The sequence below is a fragment of the Etheostoma spectabile genome, chromosome 20, assembly GCF_008692095.1.
Source record: "Etheostoma spectabile isolate EspeVRDwgs_2016 chromosome 20, UIUC_Espe_1.0, whole genome shotgun sequence".
NCBI lineage: Eukaryota > Metazoa > Chordata > Actinopteri > Perciformes > Percidae > Etheostoma > Etheostoma spectabile.
In genome coordinates, this window is record NC_045752.1 from 9,508,329 (window position 1) to 9,531,988 (window position 23,660).

Below are 23,660 nucleotides of genomic sequence, written 5' to 3' on the forward strand. Positions count from 1 at the left end.
CGTGTTTTGTTCTCCTGTCTAGACAGTAACTGTTTCTTGTCCACTGTGATGACTTCCTCTGTGTAAGAACTAAAGATCTACAATGCATTTCTGAAATTTCTCCTCCGACAAAACAGCTCAGCTTTACAAATAGAGCGAGATTAAAGAATATGTTCCAGTTTTTTTCAAGGCTTTCCTAAAACAAATATGTACATGTCCATATAAACGTTATTGGTTGTTGTCTAAGTCTGATATTGGCTTTGGCTTGACTTCATGTATTTTAGCACAGAATAAAGACTGGGAATTTTGTCCCCCATCACTTACATTTCAAAATACTTCAGAAAGGAAAAGGAGGAACAATGAAGCGGCTAATTACTATTTCAATGTGCATACAGGCATATCAGCATTGTTTTAAGGCAGACAGAAAAAGATGTAAACTTATCCATTAAGGTGGAGCAGAGTAGGATCTGATCTAAAATGCAGAACACTTAATGCTGTATCACAAAAGGAGGAAGTTCTTTTTTTCTTCTTTTTTTAAAACAGGGGATGGGGTCCGTTTCAGTCGAGCAAGCATTACTGTACACTTTGCTGGAAAATGTTGAGGGGCCATTTTTAACCCACTTTCAGTTCCAATGCTCCTCAGAAGGTCTTGATTAGGCATACTTAAAGCCTGAGAAACAATGCAAACAATACAGACACCGCAATAATGATTATTGTTGACATACTGCAAAATTACAGAGTTCAAAAGAATGAGTCAAAGATGTCGCAATATAGAGAGGTGGGAGGCAAAGGAAACTGGCCTCATGTGTCTAAATGTCATATGGTCAATGTCTCAGACGGATAATATCAGTTCTGACAATAATTTCAAGTTAAAAAGAGTTAAGTAACTAAGAGACTCAGTATTTTGCGGGGTTTAAATCCCTCAAACAAGACTGTGTGCACAAAAGGGGTGAAAATATACATTTGGATAAGAGCCTATAGAGAGTGAGTATTTTCACAGTGAGCCCTCAAGCACTGATCAGATAGAGGGAAGAACGCTGTGATAAGCAGCAGTGTGGGCGTGTGAAGGCTTGTTTCTCAGTCTCTGCTGCCTCACACATGTGAAACAAACTATTTCAGAACTTCTACTGTGAAACAAAGCTCAAAAACAGTTCAGATCTAGCAGATCACAAGTTCAAGCTCATGTCTTGAAGTGAGAAAGCCAACCAATTACTTCTAAAATGGTGAGCCTAGCTCTACTTTCACACCACTTCCCCTTAGCGTTTAGGGGTCATGGTGAAGATATGTGCAAAGCTGGCTCTAATGGGTTTCTTTTTTTTATTATTCATAATTGATTTGGCACTGCTTAAATAAACATTATTACCTACTTTTCTTACAGAAGTGTATGCATTTCACACATTTTAAATGTATGTAAATGCTAGAGGGGGAAAGATTTGCTTTGTTGTTTTGCATGTATAATTATAGCGCCTCGTTGTGAACGTTGTTAAATGCACCTGACTTGCTTCTTTGTTGTAGTACTTGTGGAGTTATGTTGAAAATTCAATGAATGCAGATGTATAAAAAGCCTCATCTCTCAAACACCATGCCACTGTGACTTACCCACTGTATATTGCGAATGGATGAATCACTAGTGTTTGGATGGTCAGAGATGTGTGGTGGCGGGAAGTTACATTTTGTACATCATTCCTACAGAGCTACAACATTACTAACTTGTGTACAAATAAAGTTGTGGTGGAAGACATGCGTCTTCAGTACACAATGTTGTACAAATTTTGTTTTATATTACGCATACTTTTCTGTAAGGTTCTTACAAGCACAGGATGCTGGATTTTGTTACTTCTGAAACATTTTTTTTGTCAAGTTATTTAACTGATGAAATTAAGTGTTTTGCTTTCTAGTATAAACTCACTGTGATTTAACAAACTGAAGCTTTAGACAAATAGTAAAACAGAAAAACATGCTCAATTGACAAAAGCTGCATTGGGATGAAGGAGAATGTGTCTGCATGTGATGAGAGTGTAGTTGATACCACCTCAGCCTGCTCCAGGCCGAGACAGCTCAGGTTACATTCACCAACACCTGCAGTGGCTTATAGTCCTAGGGATGAAAATAGTCAAGAAGAGGGAAACTCCAGATTGAAGGAGTAGTTTTATCTGAAAAAAAGTGTGACTATTGTGATCTTTAACATTAGGCATTTAATCCGAGCTTTGAGGTTCAAGTGTGCATTAGAAAGGCAAAGTGTGTTTTTTTTTATCACCATACATTTGTTTGTACAAGCAGGTCGAATGCTGTGCAGGGCTGGCAGGGGCAATATGCATCGGTTTGTGCAATCTGCATAAGAAGACTTAACACCTCGCCACAGCAGCATGTGACCACATTTGTCTATGATCACAGTAAAAGCTATTGAGCCAATAAGGGCATGAAATGAACGGTCCCTGTCCGGCGCATACTGCCAAAACTAAGATACAAAGCTTGTGCATACAAAGAAATGTTGATGTTTTCAGGCAGAAAAACCAGCAATGTTACCTACAGTGACAGTGAAACATGTAGTGAACATCGCATCCCTGAGCTACACAGCTTTTGTTTTCAGAACCGGCTCTCAAATACTGTTCAGCCTCTCATGGGAAAAACTACAATATATTCCGGTGTAGAAAAGAGTACCTGTAATGTTCCAAAAGGAGGTTGCAAAGCTTTTATGACTATTGGTGTTTTTATGTTGACTTTTCAATCTAAAGCTATCTATGGGAACTACATACAGTTTTCTACAAGAAGTACATGGGGAAATACAAATAATATATTCATGGGTGGATTTTGAGACAATAGATCCCTTTACCAGAAATACAGAAAAAGATAAATATAATAAAATATCACATTGGATTGGCTAAGTGTTTAAGGCCCCCCATGATTCATTAAGTCCTTGGGATTGTGGCCAGTAGGCCCATTTGGTAATTCATCCATAGATCTATTGGATCTTACTGTCAAGACTTACTTTCACCTACCTTTTTTTTTTTTTTTTTTGCTAGTGTGCTCACACATTCCTCAGTTAAGTTGTTTTTTAAAATAATAGCACAAGTTAATTTGTATTGTTAGCATATAAGTACCGATTGGTGTTTGGGTGTCTGATAAGGGTGGGCGGATCAATACCAAATGTATCACTACTATTAATAAGCTATATTCAGAGATGGCCTTATACTCAGAGTACAGCTTTGGTTCAGAGTTGCACCAGGGTAATCAGACCCCGGTATAACTGCTCGTAGATGTAGTTTACTGTCTTGTGTTTTAATCAGTGCTGGAAGAAGTATTCAGATCTTATACCTAAGTAGAAGTAATAATACCACAGTGTAAATGTACAGTTCCAAGTAAAAGTCCTGCATTAAAAAATCTTACTTGAGAAAAAGTACATTAAGTACTAGCATCATAATATACTTTAGGTACCAAAAGTACTCATCATGCAGAATGGCGCATCTCACATTACATATGAATCTGTAAAGTAACTAAAACTCTCAAATAAATGCATGTATAATAGATTGAAACCAAATGTTATGGTATTGCCCACTCGTAGCCCACCCTCTTGGCACGGGGTTGCGGGTCAAGAGTGTTCCCCAGGGCGGGGTACATAATTAGGGTAATGAGAATAGGAAAACATGTTTACATAATTGCCTAATTGTTTTTTTGTTTTGTTTTTATTTATACTCTTGGTAGGTTTACTTTTTACTCACCCATCCTTCGAAAGTCTCTTCGGTGTTGGAGGTTTTGATGAGGTCCTCAAACTGAATGATGCAGTTGGCCACAAAGTCATCATATCCGATCGGAGTGTCGTGGAAAACTGCCAACTCGATTTGTTTCCCATCGTTCACGTTGAGGCAGAACTCCTCGTTGAACGTCGGCGTGTTGGTTTTCTGTTTGGTGAGAGTTTGTCCAATTTTGAAGTCGTCTACCTTCACCACCATGTACGGGTCCAGGGCTGGAGATGCTTTGTTGAAGATGACAGAGTGTCGGAGGGAGAAGGTTGTCGGTTTCAGGTCCACCGCCTCGCCGATCCGGAATTTCAGATAACCATTAAACTTCATGTTTATTAAGCTTGTTCAGCTTCACGCGGAAAGTAAAGAGCACTAACGAAGCGAAAAAAATAAAACGAGAGAAACATTCACGCCCACTTCATATCAACACTGACCAACAAAAATGCTGTGAGGTACTAAATTCATAGTTAAAACTACACTGTAAGTTGATGTCCACGCTCAGTTACATTCATCCCCACAGTCTCCCGACTCCCAGCACAGCCAGAGTACTGTCCTGTCCTGTCCTGTCAGCCACTTGAACGCTCCGCTGTCTCGGTGTGCGAACCTGTTTCAGTAAGGAAGCCACAACATCTAGACATGTCAACGAGGAGGCTTAAGTTCCGCATTACATGTCACAAAGCGCGCACCATGGATGTTTTACGCCGCGCACACAAACAGACACACAACCTGCTGTTGGTTTGGAATGTCACATGGTTGAACTTGTAGTTCTTCGATAGAAAGAGGAACCTGGTACTACGCTGACCATGATGCATCACTCTGTTCGCTGAAGGCGTTGTGATGCTCACCTGTCCTGTGCTGAAAGGAGAAAATCCCGCCAAGTGGCTGTTATAGTGGCCTACATGACAGGACAATACGTTCTCTGTTTTTTTGTCTTTCTTTTTAGCCTGATCTATTGTGAGGGCTGTTATCTCAATGCTGAATTTATTTATAAAAATAAAATAATGTGTAATCTTTGTGTTTCTCCCCCAGGTGGTTGCAGATGGGACTTCACATCCATGTTGGAAATTAAAGGGAAATAAATCATACTGTTGGGGGACTCAAAAAGGGGTTTAAAAAAGTTTAAATCTGGAGCAGCTGTGGGCGGGAAAAGAGAGGATCTAGCTACGGCTGTGCTGAGAATGCAGCCAACAGGATTCTCATCTGGACCATCAAATGAAATGCTGTGAGACAGTGGCCAATCACAAATTTCCAAAAGCCCTTGAGGGTTTTGATTTGTGCGGATATAATTTATCAAACTAATTAGTTGGTCAATCATTAGAAAAATAATACTTTAAGTAATTTAATTATCAAGCAAAAATGCTGAGCATAAAGTATTCCCAGCTTTTCAGATGTGAGGATTTGCTGTTGTTGTCTGGCTGTTGGTCAGACAAAACAAGTGTTTTGTTTGGTTATGGGGACAATGTGATGGACATTTTTTACTTTTACTCCCAACATTTCATTGACCAAAAATGAATTGATTACTCGAGAGAAGCAAATGTAGCAAAAGAAAATTGCAGTTTCTAATGAAAAATAAGGAGAGGAAAGTAAAAGATGATTATTTGAAATGGATTCATTCCCTTGTTTATGTTCTTCACGGTGCTTTTCCTTTCTCTTTTCTTCTTTAAATGCCACTCTCTCTCTCTCTCTGTGTCCCTGTCTCTGAGGTCGCGGTGCCTGCTCCATCCATAAATGCCATGATCAAAGTCTCCACTTTATAGGTGTTAGACTTGACCTCTCACCCCACTCTGCCAAATGTCAGTGCTCCACATCTCTCTGCTCCAGCTGTTATAAATAAAGAGCCTGGGTCTCAGATCATACACATCCCTGGGATAAAGACTGTCTTGTAAACATCTCAGACATGAACTTACTGAGCAGAGAAGATCCTAACAATAAAGAAGGCAGATAGCAGATTGCCTTGGTGCATGAGTGTGAATACACTAACAGTTACCAGCAGCAAATCCTTGACATTTTCTGTCGGACCTGATGGGTTGAAGTGGAACATTTATAAGATCTGTGCTGAAGTTCACCTCAACTTACAAGAGTAAACATGCTAGTGTATGTTCACTCACACAGCATACATCATTTGTGTGGTGTAACATCTCAGAGTCAAGTTACTTTAATGGTATTTTTGTGCCTGGACAATAAGGGAAAGGTCATAAGTTGTGAGGGGTGAGTGTATCGCTTCTCGTTGAAGCTCTGTTTGAGTTTGAAGATAGTTAGTGTCACATTGTCCAGCAGATGGCAGTATAAGACTGCAAAATTATTTTTTCTACCCTTCTCTTCCTGCCTGCTTGCCACTCTCTTATGATGAAGGCACTTTAAAAATATGTATATTTTACTTCCTCTCTCGCTTGTTTTACACCGGAGCCAGAGCTGGCATTTTTATGGTCCAGGGTGATTTGTTTTATCTCTTTGTTCTACCTGCAGTCCCGCTCTTTTTTTCTCCCTCTGTCAGTAAACTCTGTGGCCCTCCATCCCTTCCTCCTCATTCCAGTCTAACATGCTCTCGCTGGAAGTAGTTGTCATGGCCAAATCTTGAATTATGCACCCGTGGCAGATGTCTGCATTACTCTAGACACCTAAATGAGAACACTTGTGGGCTATATGTGTAGATGTACACACACACACATGTGCATGCCTTAGACACCCACACACACACATGAATACATTGAAAACATGAATTCATACAAAACTTCTGATGTATCTCCTCAAACTGCCAACATTTAATTGCACACAACAAAAGGCCAGCTACCAAAAGCCTCCCATTATTTAGAGTGACCGATTCCCTGTACACAATTTAATTTTAGCCACCTGTAGAGTTTTCACCTTTACTTCTCAGTCCGTTCTCCAATTTATGTCTGTGTAACCCAGGACAGCTCAATCCTCTGGCTCCCTGCCCAGGTATACCCTATAGCTGCAGCTAATGAATCATAGCCAAATGAATAATGAATGGTGCCAAACAGAGCAGCGGGGAAACAAGAGTATGACCCATGTATGGTGAAGCCCATTCCCAACTCTTTTGACCCCGATGAGAGAAATCCTGTGGGGCCAGTATACACCCCCACCACGCCTCCTGCACCACCACAAACTCAATTGCATCCATTCGTCACTGGGTTGCAGTAGAAAAAACCTCCGTCCTACAGTCACGAGACCCCAGCCTCTCTTCAGGTAAGGCTGTATAGAAACCTCATGATGAACCACACACAAACACACACACACACACACACACACACACACACACACACACACACACACACACACACACACACACACACACACACACACACACACACACATTACATCCCTGGGGCTCTCCTGTGTGGAAGCAGAGGCACTCCATAAATCACACCTGTAAAAGCTGATTTAGTACTACATGTGCTATATTCACAAGTGGTGTTTACTGCCAGGTCTCTGTCACCACAGGAAAACATGACTCGAGATGGTGCTATTCTGCAGAAATTCTACCATAATGTAGTGAGAAGACCAAAGGGCTTAGTGTTATTAAACTAATCATACTTTTTTTTTAGTAAAAAGTTTGTAGCGTTTCTCTGGGTATTTTTAGAGCCTTAATTAGGCCTTTATTATTTGATTACAAAAATTCTTGATCAATAAAGAAGAACAAAGAGGGACTGACAAAAATAGAGAGTGTTGTGAAAAGTGGAGGAATGTAACTGTGAGAGTGGTCGGAGCTGTGTTGGACAGTAAAGCAGACCGTAGAGGGTGGTGGTGGGGGCTCTGTCACAGCCCCTCCAGGGTAATTGGCTCCAGATGTGAGTCAGCGTGGCCCCTGCGCCAGCAAGGCGTCAGGGCGGCATTAAGAGCTCAGCCCAGGGCTGATGGGATCGCAGAGAGACAAGCTCACCCCTACACACCACCCCCAAAACACAGACTGAACCCCATACTGCGCTGCTGACCACTGGGCCTCCATCAGTCCTCTTCCTACCACTCAACCCTTACTCATCATCTGCCAAAATAACTAAGCAATGCAATACTTCTTAAAACATTGTAAAATCCCCCTTGTTTATTTACCAAAGAGTTATTTCACCCTTGACCTTGATTTCTGCGCTGACAATATAACATTTCTGTCATACTCTCTCCAAGGCTTATTGAGTCTTGGTGACTATGGTGAAAGCAATCTTGGAGTCTATTTTATGTCATTGTGTTGCTGCTATTATGTTGACCCTGAGTGTGTCAAGCAATTCTTCCCCTGAACGCTGTTTCAGCAGTCTCTATTAAAGAAAGCAACCTGTTTGCCGCACACAATGGTAAAGCACAGTTTTCAGTGTTTTGGTGAAAGACCGTTTTGTGCAGCTTGTGGTGCTCTGACATCTACAATGGAAGTAAAGTGAAAGGCATCACTTGTCTACACACGTGCAGCATGAAGCGACTGAGACAAACAAAACAAAAAGCAGAAGAAGATGACAATGTCAAGACTCGTGTTATACATAAAGACCACTGAAGATAGGCACAGCCTAGTAAACTTTGAATGTAACGCTCCATTTGCTTCACGCTTTGCTAGCTGATAATGTCCTAAAAGGAAAGCAATACTTTCCTTTTTGTGGTCCTTTTACCAATATGATGATACAAAAAGCATGAAGAAATGTGTGTGTAAAAAGAATAATTCTACTATGACCCGAGCATCTGCTGCCTCAAAAAGAGTGCTCAGAGCGAGGAATGCGCTTTCTGTGACACAGGGAACAAGTTTACTGATAGAGTGTGGAAATCGATTAAAAGCAGAAAAGCAGCATGGAGTGATGGTAGATGGAGAGAATGTAGAGAATATAAGGAAAGAAAAACAGTTAGATAGAGAGCACTTCATCAGTGATGACACTTGCATATTGATGGCATTTGCATTTAAGATGCAATCAGCCACCATGACCAACCAGGGAAACCACTCATCATGCCAACCGGCATTAAAAAGCTCATGTGAAAAGATTTTTGAAGCAGCTGACCTTTGAGCCAGGAATGCTTGTTGAACAAGATTATGCGGGTAAACAGAAAGCAGATGTGCATGTTTTCAGTTTCTGACATCCACTACCTGCAAAGCCATGCTGATCAGATGTTTTTGAAACACAAACAGGAAGAGGAAGTGGAATTTCCATTTTGGCTCTGCTTTCTGTCAATTCTAATTTCTAAAAGGGGTGCAACCACCTCACCACAAAGTCAAACTGAACAGATTAGGCTGTTGAGTTCTCTCTGCAGATGATCTAATCCAGCGGTTCCCAACCTTTTTTTGTCAGACCTACAACCACGGATGTATAATAAAACCACCCACAGTCCTGTCAGAAGAGCTTGAGTACCCTGTCCACTACTTTTAGCTAACTATTTCAATTGTTTATCCCTAAGCTTTGTCCTTCACACGAATATATATGGATGTATATAACAGTAATTTGTGATGTTGAAATAGTTAAGTTTAGTTAATTAGTTGTTCCCCCTTGGCAAAGACTTATCCCTAGTTGGGAATCTCTGTTATGATCCACGAAGGCAGTGCTATCAAATAATAAGATGTCAAACTGTTATAAAGGTCAAAGTAGTGACATCGGGATCAGACCCAGCTGTTACCCAAAAATCCTGATTTCCAACAACAGAAAATAATTTTCAAAGAACACCGTCGACTCCTCTTAAAACAATACAAGAGCAGAGGCTGCCAACAGGGGATTCATTTCAGCCCACCATCGTTCCTCCGCCTCATTCCATCCTTTAACCCTGGGAGATGGTGTTGTCATCCTGCTGGACATGGGCCCAGGGTGTGAGTGAGTTTAACTAAACAAAAACACTCCCACCCTGGGATGAGGACTCCTGCCCCAGTCAGACCTCAATAAAACATCTCTGGTCGGTATTAACATGCATGTTTCCAACACATGATAAAACTGGGAAAAAACTGGAGCATCTGGTTATCTCTTCCTAGTTAGACTTTCATAAACCAAGAGAAGAATGTCAATAAAATGAAAAGGGATTGGGCTGCTGTGAACACAGTCTGACACTAGGTGGTAATCTTGTTTTGCAAATGGGTTTAGCTCAGTGGGTTCCCATCAGAAACCATGAATAGGAATCAGAGGTTGTTTTAATTTTTTGAAAGAACGTGTGTTTCCATAGATACGGTGACAGACGGCTGGTGATTTTCGCTGGAAATGCTACTGTACTACATTTCAGATGATAATATTCTACTTGGTACAGGACTACATTTATCTGACAGCTGTAACTACTTTACAGATTAAAGTTTTACATAAAACCATGTGATAAGCTTATACAATACAACATTAAAGATTATACTAGTAGTTTCAACCTTTTTGGCTTTGGTGTCACTTTCAGATTTCTATGTATTGTATGAGAGCTGTGGCTCAGGTGGTAGAGCGATTGCATTCCAAACTCTGATCCCCAAATTGCTCCTGATGGAGTGCCATCAGTGTTCAGCAGAATAAGTACTATACTTAAGTAGGAGATTGAATGCATGGCTTATAATAGAGTGTTTTCACATTTTTGTATTGGTACTTTTACTTAAGGGTCTTCTTTCACCACCAACTACAAACTATACATTCAGTGTTGATAGTAGTTGTGATGCACTTTCTGTGTGGAGGATGGTGGCATAGGATAATGGGGGTCTGGGGGTGTGAAGAGCGGGTAGCCACTGCTTTCTGCATGCACGATGGGGGCGGTCTGCCTAATTCCTTAGATTAAAACCAGCAGTGGGGTGGCTGCAGGTTCCAGAGGCAGCATGAAGACAACCTAAACAGCATCATGATTAGAAACGTATCGAGCATGTGGCATTCATTAGCTGCAGGCTGAACTCACAGCCCAACGCTGAGGAGCAGGTCTCAGCGTCAATACTGGGCCTGCCAATCAAACACACAGCCATGAATGTGACATGTAAGACTGATGAGCTTTCTACAACACTAATAAAACACCTTAGTGGTTAAATGAGCTAAATGACATGTGAGTATATAAACTATTTCCCTTTTATTAAATGCACTAATTTGAAGAATACAATTATATTATTGTACAGAAAATTATAACCACATACAGTGCATTGAAATTAACTGGTCCAAAGTTTCGGCCTGAGGTATGGAAAATCAATACATGCATTAAATGATTATGAGAAAAAAAAAGTTTAAAAGAAAAATCCCCAAAAATAAAAGCAATTCAATAAATCAGAAAACAAAAATTAGTAAATTATGTAAAACTGAGAAAATGTTCCATAAACAAATTTTGGCAAAGCTGTATACCTGACACATTTATGGTTCAGACTTGGTCAACATCATTTTCAAATACTGGCAGATTGGTTTAAATAAGGTGCATGATCATTTACACAGAACAACACAAAGGTTGTCAGAAAGTAAAAGTGAAAAACAAGAACATAAAATGAACATAATGATAAACTTGCTTGACACAGTAAACGTTACTTATCTTCTGTTTTAGGCTGGTTAAAAGAATAAAGATTTACTATTGAATTGGGTGAAGTCTGAAAGAGCGTGTAAAAAAGAAAAGTAAAAAAAAAAAATCTGTAAGCATAACATGAAAAGTTCTTGTTTTGTTCTTGCTCATTTGCTGAGTTTGGTCTATGTTTGTAAGTTAGAAAGTTCAAAAGTACTAGTCTAGTGTTGAGGGAAACACTTTACCATAAAACAACCTTTTTTATCCACTATTCAGTTTCTTTGGCACGCTTTCCCTTTCTTTACTGTTGTGCTTTATTTGGAAAAGGTGTTAGGAGTTATGTACCCATGTGATCACGATAAAAGAGAAACTGATGATTCCCATAATGAAACCAATGACCACCAGAAGGACAGCCTAGAGACAAAAAGAGCATAAACAACACAGTTAGCATCACTACCTAAGAGAAAATTATCAAAATGAATTTTAAAAAGTTAGCAGTAGCTGTAGTCTGTAAAGAAAATGGGCTCAAACTGTTTTTGTTACTAAAATGTAACCTAATTCAATAGATAAATAGATAGATAGATAGATATTGGTGTTTAGTTACGCCGATGGAGTCGAAGGATCTGAGGGGTCCTCTGTTGATCTTGAGGTAGAAAATGCCAGGAAAAACAAACATCAGGCAGGTGGATGTTGTCGATCCTGGGGAAAGCAACAGGAACGTCACTTTAAATTGCACAGAGTTGATACTGTATATTTCTGACAAAAGCTTTGAGCAGGACTGCACCATTAATTATGTATAAGCGATTTTAGCCACAATCAATAATTGTGGAATATTGACATCTTGGCTGAAAGCTTGGCAGCTTTTAATGCCTGCTGTAGTCAAAAACAGATCTGAATATTTAAAAGTCACTGTTAAGCCAAATGAATTTTGTCCGTAATATAAAAAGTATAATAACTATTAATAGAGAAAAACAAACATTTATTTTTCAATTTTTCAAAAACAACACATACCCACAACTCCAAACACATTTCTGATATTAGGCACAAAGATGGCCAGCAGCAGCACCACACCCAGGATGGTTAGAGTTGCAATGATGTGTATCAGCCACGAGAAGGGCCGTCGTCCAAACAGCAGCAAGGTTGCAGCCTTACGGGCCTGGAGAAAACACACAAACAAAAATAAAGCTAACCAAATATACTCGCAGAAGATGTACCGTGTTAATGATTCTGACCAAGTGTCTAAGATAAAAAGACAAAGAGGGAAACTGGAGTGGGATTTGGACTGGAAGGAAGAAATTGTTGGTAGTGGTTAAAGGGTTAGCAAAACAGGATCTCAGCAAATGTACTGACATACATTTAAGATGACATTCAGCATTATACATACATATACATTCACAGACAAATAATAGTTAAAGAAGAAAAAATCTATCTCTTATGGAATCATTAATAAAATGTTTGTAAGTAATAAAGCAAGATTACTCAATAAAACTTCATTTTACATCAAAGGCTTGTGAATAAAAAATCAAATCTAAACAAACAAAAGAAAATCTAACGTTTATTTTCATTTGCCCATGTGAAATTTTCGTGTGCGCACATTAAAGTTTCACTTGAGCAGATGAAAGTTTATGTTGATGTAGCCTAGCTGGGCCATAAAGGAGACAGTGACAGCTTGAGAATGACTGCAGTACAGGAGTCAGTTGCACTAAATTTTAATCTAGGTCTTCATTATAAGGACATTGCTGCTTTGCTGGCAAGTCGACACCATAATGTTGTTTTATTAATGTTTATTTATTTGGATGGGCAATTACTTTCATTAATGAACAATTACAAACATCTGGCCAACTCACGGATATAGGTGGATGTACACAAAATGCAAGAGGAATGGATTAAAAATAAGGAAAGAGGGTGTTTGATTAATTATACAAGAACTGAATGGGACATTCTAAAACTCTTAACATGAAAAAGCTTAACATGGTTTATGAAACTAAACAATTATCCATGATTACCAGATTTATCTCTCATATTGCTCCTCATAACCACTGAAAACTGTCAAAATCTAACCCAAAGTCCAATTATTATGGATGTTATCTGATGTTTCTGCTTCACTTTTTCAGCAGCAGTGGAGTGGCTGTGGATTGACTCTAGAGTGCGGATCGGGCCGGATTTTTCTGTCCGAGCCCGGCCCGCGTCCGACAGAGCAGTAACGCCACCCGACCCGAGGCCCGACAGGCATTAAGATATTTATGTCCGAGCCCGACCCTAGCCCGACACAGTTAAAATCGCATTTGTTTCTATCTAGACACATGTACGTTGTTTGTGTGGAAAGCCCGCTTTATAAGCAATTGTAGGAAGGCATTCGGAAATGTCAACCGTGAGCGCATCAATGCACACGGGGCAACAAGCGCCATTACCTACATAATAAGCCGTTTTAAATTCAAAATGTTCAATGCCTTATCGCGCTGATGTGACCGAGTCCGACCCGAACCCGAGCATCCTTTCTAAAAATCTGTTCGAAACCCGGCCCCACAGCCGGCCCGTCGCCGGTAACAGTCGGGTCCCGTCGGGGTTACCGTCTGGCTACGGTCGGGTATCCATCCTCTAATTGACTCCTAACGGTTCTCATTGGTTTTATGAGTCGTAACGGGAAAAAGCTTATTGTGGTTTAATGTACCTAAACAACAATCAATGATCAACAGATATCTCTCTCATATTGGTCCTCATAACCACTGAAAACTGTCAAAAAATCTAACAAAAAGTCCAATTATTATGGACGTTATCTGACATGTTTCTGCTTTCAGTGGTTATGATGAGGAGCAATATGAGAGAGAAATTGTTTGTTGTTTAGGAAGCATTAAACCACGTTAAGCGTTTTAGAATGTCCCATTCTTATGACAAATTATATAAACTCATATTTAGCCGCAATCCTTTCTAACCGGAGTACTTTGCAGCAGTACTGCTGACTGTGGCACTGGCACTGTTCATAATAGACAAAATAAGGAACATTCGGTGGAACTTTTCGCTTGTGTTAAAAGAATATTTTGAAATTGGTGTACTCACAGGGAAGTGAATAAGGGGCACAGTCAGCAACACAGACAGCAGGATGGCCAGTCGAACAACCATAACAATGATGTCCCGAGGCATATACCTATTGTAGCCAAGCAACAGCTCAGAGTCCACATTACCTATGAGCAGGAGACAAGAATGGAGTAAAGGTACAATATAAACAGATATGACAGGGCTTGGAAAACAGCTTTAGTAAGTATTTGCAGTAAAGTGTGTCACTGCAGGCTTACCATAGAAGGTGAGATAGCCAAACAACGCAGAAATTAGGTAAACCAGGAAGCTGAGGCTAATACTGACATTTGTAATGTTCTGCATCTTGGCCTTAGTAGGTCTAAACAACACAAGGACACAGTCACAGAGTGTTTACTTGGCATGTGAACAACAAATTAAATGACATAAATTGAACAGTAAAAGTAAAGCTGAGAGGCTGACCTGTCTAGTTCGCAGTAGATTGGCAGGATAGCCGTGTGGCACAGGAAAGAGAAGGCCATGGTGGGGATGGCGTAGCCACTCTGCAACACGCATCAGCCATAGCACGGCCATCATTAACAAATGATCAGGTTAGGAATACACAGTTCACAGGAGTGAGGGAGCAGGTGGGTTAAAGGTATGGTTTGTATAGCAATAATTACCATCTGGGCTGCTTGAGAGTGACAATGGAAAGCTCAGGTGTGAACTTTCCTGAGTACATTTATTCAGTGGACGGAAATGTATATTACTAAATACTGCACGTATGACCTTTTAGGATCTTCTCACAAAACATTGTCAAGTTGTGTTTAAACATCTGGACCAAATATTTGCTTTGTGTAATTTTTAAAGTATATATGGCCTTTACATGTAACATAAATGTGAGTTGTAGCTGCGTGGTGCACTCAAGATCCTATATATACAGCCCAACCTTAGGGAAAGAGTGTGACTTGTCCCAAGAGTCAAAGAAGACAGCAGAACTACTTTTAACAATTCTCACTCCCACCTCACAGGTTCTGAATGTGCAGCGAAAAGAAAAAGGCTGGTTTTATACACATACCTTACTGGACATGATAAAGAGTTTGGGTGTACATTCTGAGTCAGAGGAATTTGATATCTGGAGAAACAAGGAGAAAAGAGGGAGTATGTTATTTCTGAGAGGAGATGACTTCTGAAGTGCTGCTGGAAGTGGAAGAAACATAAAGCTGGATTCCATTGCCTGGCTTTGGTGCTAAAAAGAAAAACAACCATCTAAGTAAACCATGCAAGGTCTGAAGCTATACTACGGTCTGTATAATTCCAAAAGGCCAGAGGTCATTTCCAGACTGATGCAAGGTCATCTGAACTTCCTTCCCCTCAGGACTGGGACTATTCACCATACACAGCTCTCTGCAGCCTCCTCTGGTCCTCATCAGCCAAAGCCAACATAATCAGTAAACTCAGTCTCCTGTTTTCCTCATAATTCTGTGGCCGTGACCATCTGGTCCAGACTACCTACCTCAGACCTACGGTATCTTATGTATGTGTGTGTGTGCACATGGACAAGAAAAGAAGGAAATTAGGGTTACCTGGAGGGCACCTGGAAGTGTAGTCACATTGTAAGGCAGTGGGCAGGGGATGGAAAATTTCTTGATCACAACCTGGAGAAGAGACAAGGCGGCGTGTCAACAACATGAAGTTAACATGGGTTTTTAAATGGTATATTTAAACTTACCACAATCGCAAAATACAGCATAAAGAAAAAGCAAATGCTACTAGTGTAGCCCAGGAAACCTGTAAGGGTGTGAGAACGATCTGGTGAGAAACAATTCAATTCAAACCAGTCACGGCAGCAAATCAAGATGCCACTTGATCAACGTACTAACCAATTTTAGTTAACATTGACAGAGGTAGAACAACAAAAAGTGTGACCAGCATCAGAAGCATCCTGCCATCTTCATACCAGGCATGTCTGAAAAACAAGTGGACATGAATCATTAAATTATTAAAGCCCAAAGCGTAATCAAGCCACATTTCCCATCATCATCATTATCATCATCATCATCATCCTCATCTCCCTGGTCCTGCAATGTCAGGGACGACACAGATAAATCTTCAGAGCCTTAAAATGGACCAACTCTGAAAATGTGTCTCTATTCTGTGCTCAAATATAGAGTGACAGATTCATCATGTGGTACCAATTAAAGGCTTTACTTCTTGCAAACCATAACAATTATGTAATTCACATTTAAACCTTGTGTCACTCCGTCAGATAAGACCACATTTCACTTGCCGGGTTTTTCGGAGAGAGGGAATAATATTTTCCTTTTCTAGAGGAATAGCCTTGGCAGTTTATTCAGGATTGGCGAGCTAGAAGAGATATGGGGGGGGGGGGGACAATGTTCAAGGTGACACATGTCGAAGGCATGCCGGCTCTGCTGGGGTTGGGGTAGGGTGGGAGGGGTGCTGCCTGACGTTGTTGTATGTTGGACTGCAGCTTGGGGTCATGAGGGACTGGCTCCACCACTCTTTATGGGGCTCCCACAGTCAGCAGCACCTGCTCTGGCCACATCAACACCCACTGACCGCTGTTTCACAGCTGTGGCGTTACCATAGGCGCTGATGGATTTGTCTCTGTGTCTATGCTGTTTCTGCCCTGTAACTGGATGTCAGGGAGACCTCTGCTCTGACCCTGACTCTCTTGTCAAATCACTTCAATTCTAACCTAAGTTTAGCTGAACCACTTGCCCGCAGCTTAACTAACGTGCTAGCGTTATGCACACACAGGGATGTATAAAGAATCTACACCACCACTAGGATCCATTCTCAGGAGGCTGGAGGCCTACTGTAAAGGCGCAGGATACCTAGAAGACCCATGAAATGTGGAACATTTCACGCTATAACAAGACGCAGGATAGCTCTCAGTTAAGAAGTGTAGTATGACTGCCAATGAGTCAATCTCCACATAGTGTTGAAGATCAGCATAAATCTGGCAGATGCAGCACAAACCCAAATCCACAGCTGTCTACGTCTTTGGCCTTGTTACTGAACCAAAACACGAGAGAAACATAAACAGGCCATACAGTTCATTAGCACAGACAATACTAAAAATATTGAGCACAACTGTGATCTCTTTCTCTTTGCCGTATTATGATAAATGAGCCAAAAAAAAGAAACCCTTTTCTATATAAAACAAATTGTTCATTTAGACTTTGATGGAATTGAGTATGTGTCTGTTAACATCTCAAAGCCACTCATTAACAGAAATGTTTTGTTTCCTTCAGCAGTGAGCTGTAATTAGAATGGCAAAACTGATATCCCCTTGTATCAGTCTGATTCAGGGGAACATGTGCGAGAGATTTGGGGGGTGAAAGGAGAGCACTAATACAAAGCAGCTGTGTGTGGAAGATTCAGATGTTGAAGGACTGGGCTGAGAGCAGCTACAACTCTTGCTTAAACCAGTGTGGCCAATAATAAAGTGATGGAAGTTACATTCTTAGACTGGGACTTTTCTGTAAGGGCAAGGAGCTACAGGCTCATCCATGTAGGCCAATGAAAGACACGGTCTGCTCATGATGGGTGTGGTATGGTCCTCCATCATAAATACATTTCCTCTGGTTATGCTTCAGGCTATACAGACCAGAGTATGAGTTTTTCTCCAGTTGCTCACAGACAAAGTATTGGTAGTGTATGGTGGTTTGGTGACCACCATACACTGTGAACAAAAATGACTCATTTGTTTTCTCAGTGCAGCTATTTAAAAAAAAATGGCTTGGTTTTACCCGCAGCGGTGACAGATTTTGAACCAAATTTTCTTATTGTTAGAGCAAGAAGCATATAGTGCTGTTTGTACCCACCCTATGCTGTCTGGATTCAAGAAGCTGTCGATGGCTACAGGAAGCTCCGACTTCAGGATGAACAAATAGGATGACATAGCTAAGAGGAAAAGAGAAAAAAAGGTTCAGAAAAAATGTTTTTGAAATAAAAATAAATAAATAAAGCACACAATCATACCAAACGACTAAATTAAAACCACAGCATATGTATGTTGTCACAAGCGTGTCTTTATGCTGTGTGAGGGTGGTGTGTGTTTTCCAGCTCAAGGAAATGGAAGACGGGGTGGAGGGGGAACGGCGGCTCTGAGTTAATGCAGATGGGTGGGGCAAGCAGCTCAAGGGGATCACCAGCAAAGCCCTCGCTGTAGAAGAGCAGACATTATGCAGATCTTCCAACTGCTGGAGACTGGGAGTAGCAGCCCGGATGGAGAAGTGAGAAGGGGGGAGGAATGCTAATAATAATGATCTCTGACGCTAATCCAGGTATTTCTCCCACTGCTCCACCTCACTAGGAAACAGGAAATTATCAGCCTCCGACGGGCTCAAACATCCTTCCAACAGACAGCCAATCAGAGAGGAGATCAGGGTCACTTCCTGAGGGTCATTCCAGCCCCCAAAAACTCCAGGAGAAAATGGGAAAGGGAAGAAGGAGACTGCACAAGGTGGAGAGGACGTTTCTGGCTGAAACAGGATTCAGATGCAGTGTGTGGTCAGTCATAAAGGGAGATAATGTTAAGGGATATACATTTGGGAAGCCAGGCAGAGCCAGAGTTAGCTGGGACCTCATTGCCCCCGGGGCAGGTCTTGCGCTAGCTGTTAAATGAGCCTCGACCATAATCCCTCAGATCCTGTATTTGTTTATATAAGAAAATTCCTCCAATAACCCTCCAGCCCACACAGACACTCACTTTTTAATAACTAATGCCAATTATAAAAACTAAAATATGTCAAATGACGTTATTCTGAGGGAGCAGTTGCTTGACTCTTCCAGCCAAAAAGTTTCCCCACAAAAGTTCATCCAACAACTTAAACAAACCACAAAAACAAAAAATCTTTTTAAGCACACAAGCCCATAAAGACACACTGCCAGGGATCACACAACAGGCATGATGCAATGGTTTCATTTCATGCAGTTGGTTACTGTAAGCACAACAACATTTTCATGAGAGTCCCTAGTGGGATAATACTTACATCTCTAAACAAAAAAGGCCCTTGAGTGAAGAAAAGGGAATGTTATTGGCCAAGTGGTGGGAAAACATTCTAGTAATAAGAATGTACGTAAGAATTCAAGAAAAAGTTATGTTAACCTTCTGTGTGTGGTCAGAACAGTGGGAGATTGTGTTCAACACTTTCATTTTATTAAGAGTGAGGGGACAGGCTGGATGTGAGAGCCCTGGGCTGGTCAGTAATTAAGGTCAATTGGCCCATCAGCCTTTAGCAGTACAGATGAATGTTTACCCAGAGTGGGGCTAATTGCACTCTTATAAAAGGGGCCCAGGGTGTAGACAGATGCATGCTGGAGTGCTGGCTCTCACACATACTGCCCCATGCTGGGAAAACCACAAACATACCAGAGGGCACGGCAATAATCCACTCAGCCGTGCCACTAATGACTGTAGAGGAGCGATCGTCTCAGCTCTCCACTGTCTGAGAAGCGCAGTTTGTGGCTGAGGGACGGGTGGAGATGGCAGTAGGAGAGACAGAAGTGTGGGGGGGTAGGGGAAATAAAAGGGAGGAGTCGCATTAGGTTACTCAACACTGGGTGGGTTTACCATCAGTGATCAATTAGATGAGAAGTCAGGTTTCAGGCCCAGGGGAGGGGGCCGAGAGGACAGCGGCTGCAGGGTCAAAGGTTATCAGGGAATCCGGATAATAGCCTCGCAGGAAGGGGGGAGTAAACCTGAGCACAGAGGCTTCTGATCACCAGTAGGAGGCCCTATCTGCCTCCAGAATAAAGTGTCCATAGTCTGACCCTGCAACACTGTGCACCCTCTTCAACGAGAAAACCACAAAATTGATTTATGTCCAACAAGAAATGTATGTAACTGTACAGTGAAATGGGAGCTGACTTACCACCAATATTTTGGATAATAATAGAAATTCCCACCAGAACCTTAAAAGAAATTGTAAAAGGTGGTTAGTATGAAACTGTCTCCTGGTCTAAGTGAGTGAATTTCTTTACTGAAAGGGCAAACTCACACTGATTCAAAAGACAACACTTACTTTTCCTGGCTTTTGCAAGGCTCGCTCTCCAAGGTCTTCATAAGAATTGATACCTATGAGAGTAAAATCCAAAACAATCAGACATACTCAACAACTTAACAGTGCTCAACAGATTCAGTATTGCATTGTCTGACTTATGGTGGACAGGAATTAATGGTTTTAAAGGGATGCAGCAGAACTAGAGAAAAAACAGTTGAGGCACTCTTCTTCCTTGTCAAAATTTGGTGCCTACATTACCCACAATGCAACTCGACTCATGACAGTTCAGTTTTGCTAGTAGTGGCTAATATAGTCTTGAGCTGCAAGCCTCCAGCAGAGATGGGGAGTGGGCTATAGAGCTCACTTCTTCCCAACTCAACACCCCATTTCAAACTTGTAGTCAGACACAAATAAATTTGAGGCAATTTATCAGACAGCTCTCTCTGGATCCACACAAGGCATTATACATGTATGTAGTGGTAGACCTGAAAATACACTTTTAATGTGTAAATTTGGTGTTCCTTTTCAAAGATAATCAAAAATCAGGCTAGGATGTCCTTACCTTTAAGAAACTCTCAACACTATTTGGGTGGTAATTGATAGATAACAAACTAATAATGTCTCTTTGTATCTTGTCTCATGGCTCTTTTGACTCTAAACCTGATTCCACATCACCTGATTCAATTACCACTAGGAAGTAAATGAAGACAAAGAGATAGCAACATATCAGCTTGTCTCCCTAAATAGTGATCTATTCATGAGTGACGTAAGAGGGACAGTCCAGGGAGTGGGTAAAAGAAAATCTGGATGAAACCCCCTGGATAAACTCACAGGGAAGTGATTATCTAAAGTTAGACTATGTATCCATTGTTAGTCTCTCACCTGTTTGGTCACATAGCTTCAGAAGGAGATGTATAGAGTACGCTGCCAGGCTGGACACTAGTACTAACAGGAGACTAGAGCAGAAAAAGTGCATAGAGTAGAAATTAGCATACATGTAGTTTGTAGTCTGATTTATTTAAAAAGCTGTGAGCTTTTTAAACAACACTACGATAAAAAGGTGTAATAAAAACATTCTTACCAAAAAAAAACAATTCCAGTATTAGCCATAGCATAAGCTAGACCTAGTATGCCGCTGCCCATGATGGCATTCATCAGGTTAAACACAGAGGAGGTGAAGGAGGCTCCTTGGGCCCTGGTCCGCACTGATCCCTGCACACACAGCAGAGATAACATGTAGATACAAGATAAAGATGTAAAACAATGAGTGTGAATACAAAGGAACAGAAGAAATCTGATTATTTTTGTAAGAGCTTTAAGAGAATTGCTCTTGACAGTATTAAGAACAACTGGCCGGCCCTGATGATAGATGTCATGAGACAACACTGCAGTGGCATGTTGGATGAGGGAATGGGAATGGATGGGATGGGATTTGAGCTGCTAGTTGTGGGACAGCTGCCTGAGCTCAGGATAAGGGTGCTGCCCAAACTGCTTGACCTCTCTAATAGGGGATATCCTGGAGAGAACGAGTGGTAACTCTGGTGTCAGTGTCACAACGAGCTTGGATTGACCTGCGAGCCGCTGAATCTGATTCACCCTTGGTTACAGTACTGAAAGACAGGAAGTAAACTATGAGATGAGATGCAAATGTTGACTGGTTGCCATGTAAAATTATAATGCAGCAAATGAAATGTGACTTTTAAAATAAATATGCACTGGCAAAATAATGTGATATGGCATAAATTATTGTATTCATCACCAGCATATTAGTGTTCAGGGTCACTGTGGGGTAAAACATATCCCTTCATGCGTGGTCACCAGTCCATCTCACCTGGGTCCTTTATATTTCATAGCTTGTGCTAAGTTTCAGATTGGTGATAGGATTAATCAAGTCAACATGTTCCCTGTAAAGTAATTTAAGACATACGTTACAATGAGTGGTGAAATTAATGAACTTAACATGACAATGTGTCATTGTATTAAGTGCAAGGATGTTTATCCTCTCACCACTTCCTTTGAGCGGGGGACACTGGCCACAGTAAATCAAAATAGACAACACTGACTGATCAGTGTAAGCATCCACCTACACCCTGTTGGCTAGTCGGTAGCACCAGTCTGTTTTTTTGGTCACAAGAGCCGGCAATGTTCAGTCATGGTGCTGGCATTAAATCATAGCCAAAATATATTATAGGATGTACAGTATATGTACATATATTATTTGTACATTGTATATTTTTTTTATGCAAACTTCATCAAATCCACGTTCAGCTTCACACACAGTATTTTTCATACTACTGGATTTTGTCATTTTCGTTTTTTCTTGTTTTCAAATGGACAATAGGGCCACACAATATATCGTTGTTGTTTTTTATCGTCGTTGAGATATCAACTGGGGCGATAAATACATCCCGAAAGGCTGTGACATATCACGAAAGACACTCTGAGGTGTTTAGTCAAGTTAATCAAGTTAGTAGAAAACTGCACATTAAATGTAACTGCCATTCTTTTTAGTGGTACCTTTTGTATTTATTTCAATGTTCGATTTGTTCAACAAAACAATGTTGGAAATTATTTTCATTTAATTTGTTTTAAATTCAACACGGAATTTGTTGTATTTTAGCAGTATACTAAAATCAGCAGAAATTAGTACATTATAATATCTGTTTATTTATCGCAAGTAGTATCGTTATGGAGATATTTAACAACCTAATCGCATAGCTTCCTCATATTGTGCAGCCCTAATGGACAATAAATCCTAAACGCGTATCCCGGAGTGGAAGTAGATAATTCAGATAGCGCGTGGCACAGGTGGTGAGCGTTCCCTGACGCAGCGGTTTATGGAGGTTTCAAAGAAGTTGCTGCATCTATCATTCATGCTGTCCCTAGGCTGCCTTCACTCGCAGCCCTCTCGTTTTATTCACAGTATTTATTTTTCCTTGCAGCGCATCGTTCTCTACATCCATGCAGCCCTCTCGCAGAGTGCAGTCCGGTTATTATGACGTAATTAAGTGTTGACTACTCCGACTGCGGCACCAAATCAAACCGTTACCTCGTACACTTCAGTCAGAGGTGCTTGTTGAGGATGTGATCCGCGTGCAAAAAGAAGCTATGAAAATAGATAATAACGAGCGCAAGAAACGGAGCGGCAAACCACCACTCATGTTTATGAATCAAACGTTTTCTTGTTGCTCCTCAGCAGCAGCCACTAGTCCAGTTCGCTGCTGAGTGATAATGAAGAGCCAAGCACGGCAAACAAGCGATGAGCCCATAACTCATAACAAAGTGCGGCCAGGTAGAATTGCTGGATTGCCCTAATGTGGGACACACCTAAGCTTCCCTAAACTAATGAATGCCAGTGAAAACTATTGGAAAGCAAAGTTGCAGTGTCATGTGATCAAAATCACGACCGATATTTAAGTTCAAGGGACATTTTTATGGCGGTTTTAAGGTTGTGTGTGTGTGTGTGTGTGTGTGTGTGTGTGTG

General features: G+C 41.0%; 2 protein-coding genes and 1 long non-coding RNA gene across 3 annotated transcripts in view; 1 reads left to right on the forward strand and 2 right to left on the reverse strand.

Annotated features, from left to right (window-relative positions):
* prkcha (protein kinase C, eta, a) overlaps positions 1-4,420 on the reverse strand; it is a 19,966-nt gene extending 15,546 nt beyond the window's left edge. The window contains exon 1 of the mRNA XM_032499530.1: positions 3,699-4,420. Within this exon, the coding sequence (XP_032355421.1) occupies positions 3,699-4,049 (351 nt within the window). The 5' untranslated portion in view covers positions 4,050-4,420. The remainder of the gene's footprint in view (positions 1-3,698) is intronic.
* Positions 4,421-11,165: 6,745 nt separating this feature from the next.
* Positions 11,166-23,660, reverse strand: part of slc38a6 (solute carrier family 38 member 6) — a 14,816-nt gene continuing 2,321 nt past the window's right edge. The window contains exons 2-16 of the mRNA XM_032500404.1: positions 21,258-21,388; positions 21,059-21,132; positions 20,198-20,250; positions 20,048-20,087; positions 17,996-18,074; positions 16,025-16,110; positions 15,874-15,932; positions 15,728-15,799; positions 15,220-15,276; positions 14,625-14,704; positions 14,423-14,523; positions 14,187-14,311; positions 12,141-12,285; positions 11,734-11,828; positions 11,166-11,543 (exon numbers count right to left, since the gene is read on the reverse strand). Of these exons, the coding sequence (XP_032356295.1) occupies positions 11,460-11,543; positions 11,734-11,828; positions 12,141-12,285; positions 14,187-14,311; positions 14,423-14,523; positions 14,625-14,704; positions 15,220-15,276; positions 15,728-15,799; positions 15,874-15,932; positions 16,025-16,110; positions 17,996-18,074; positions 20,048-20,087; positions 20,198-20,250; positions 21,059-21,132; positions 21,258-21,388 (1,281 nt within the window). The 3' untranslated portion in view covers positions 11,166-11,459. The remainder of the gene's footprint in view (positions 11,544-11,733; positions 11,829-12,140; positions 12,286-14,186; positions 14,312-14,422; positions 14,524-14,624; positions 14,705-15,219; positions 15,277-15,727; positions 15,800-15,873; positions 15,933-16,024; positions 16,111-17,995; positions 18,075-20,047; positions 20,088-20,197; positions 20,251-21,058; positions 21,133-21,257; positions 21,389-23,660) is intronic.
* LOC116670099 (uncharacterized) overlaps positions 13,769-23,660 on the forward strand; it is an 11,403-nt gene continuing 1,511 nt past the window's right edge. Inside the window, exon 1 of the long non-coding RNA XR_004326944.1 lies at positions 13,769-13,913. This is a non-coding gene — a long non-coding RNA (uncharacterized LOC116670099). The remainder of the gene's footprint in view (positions 13,914-23,660) is intronic.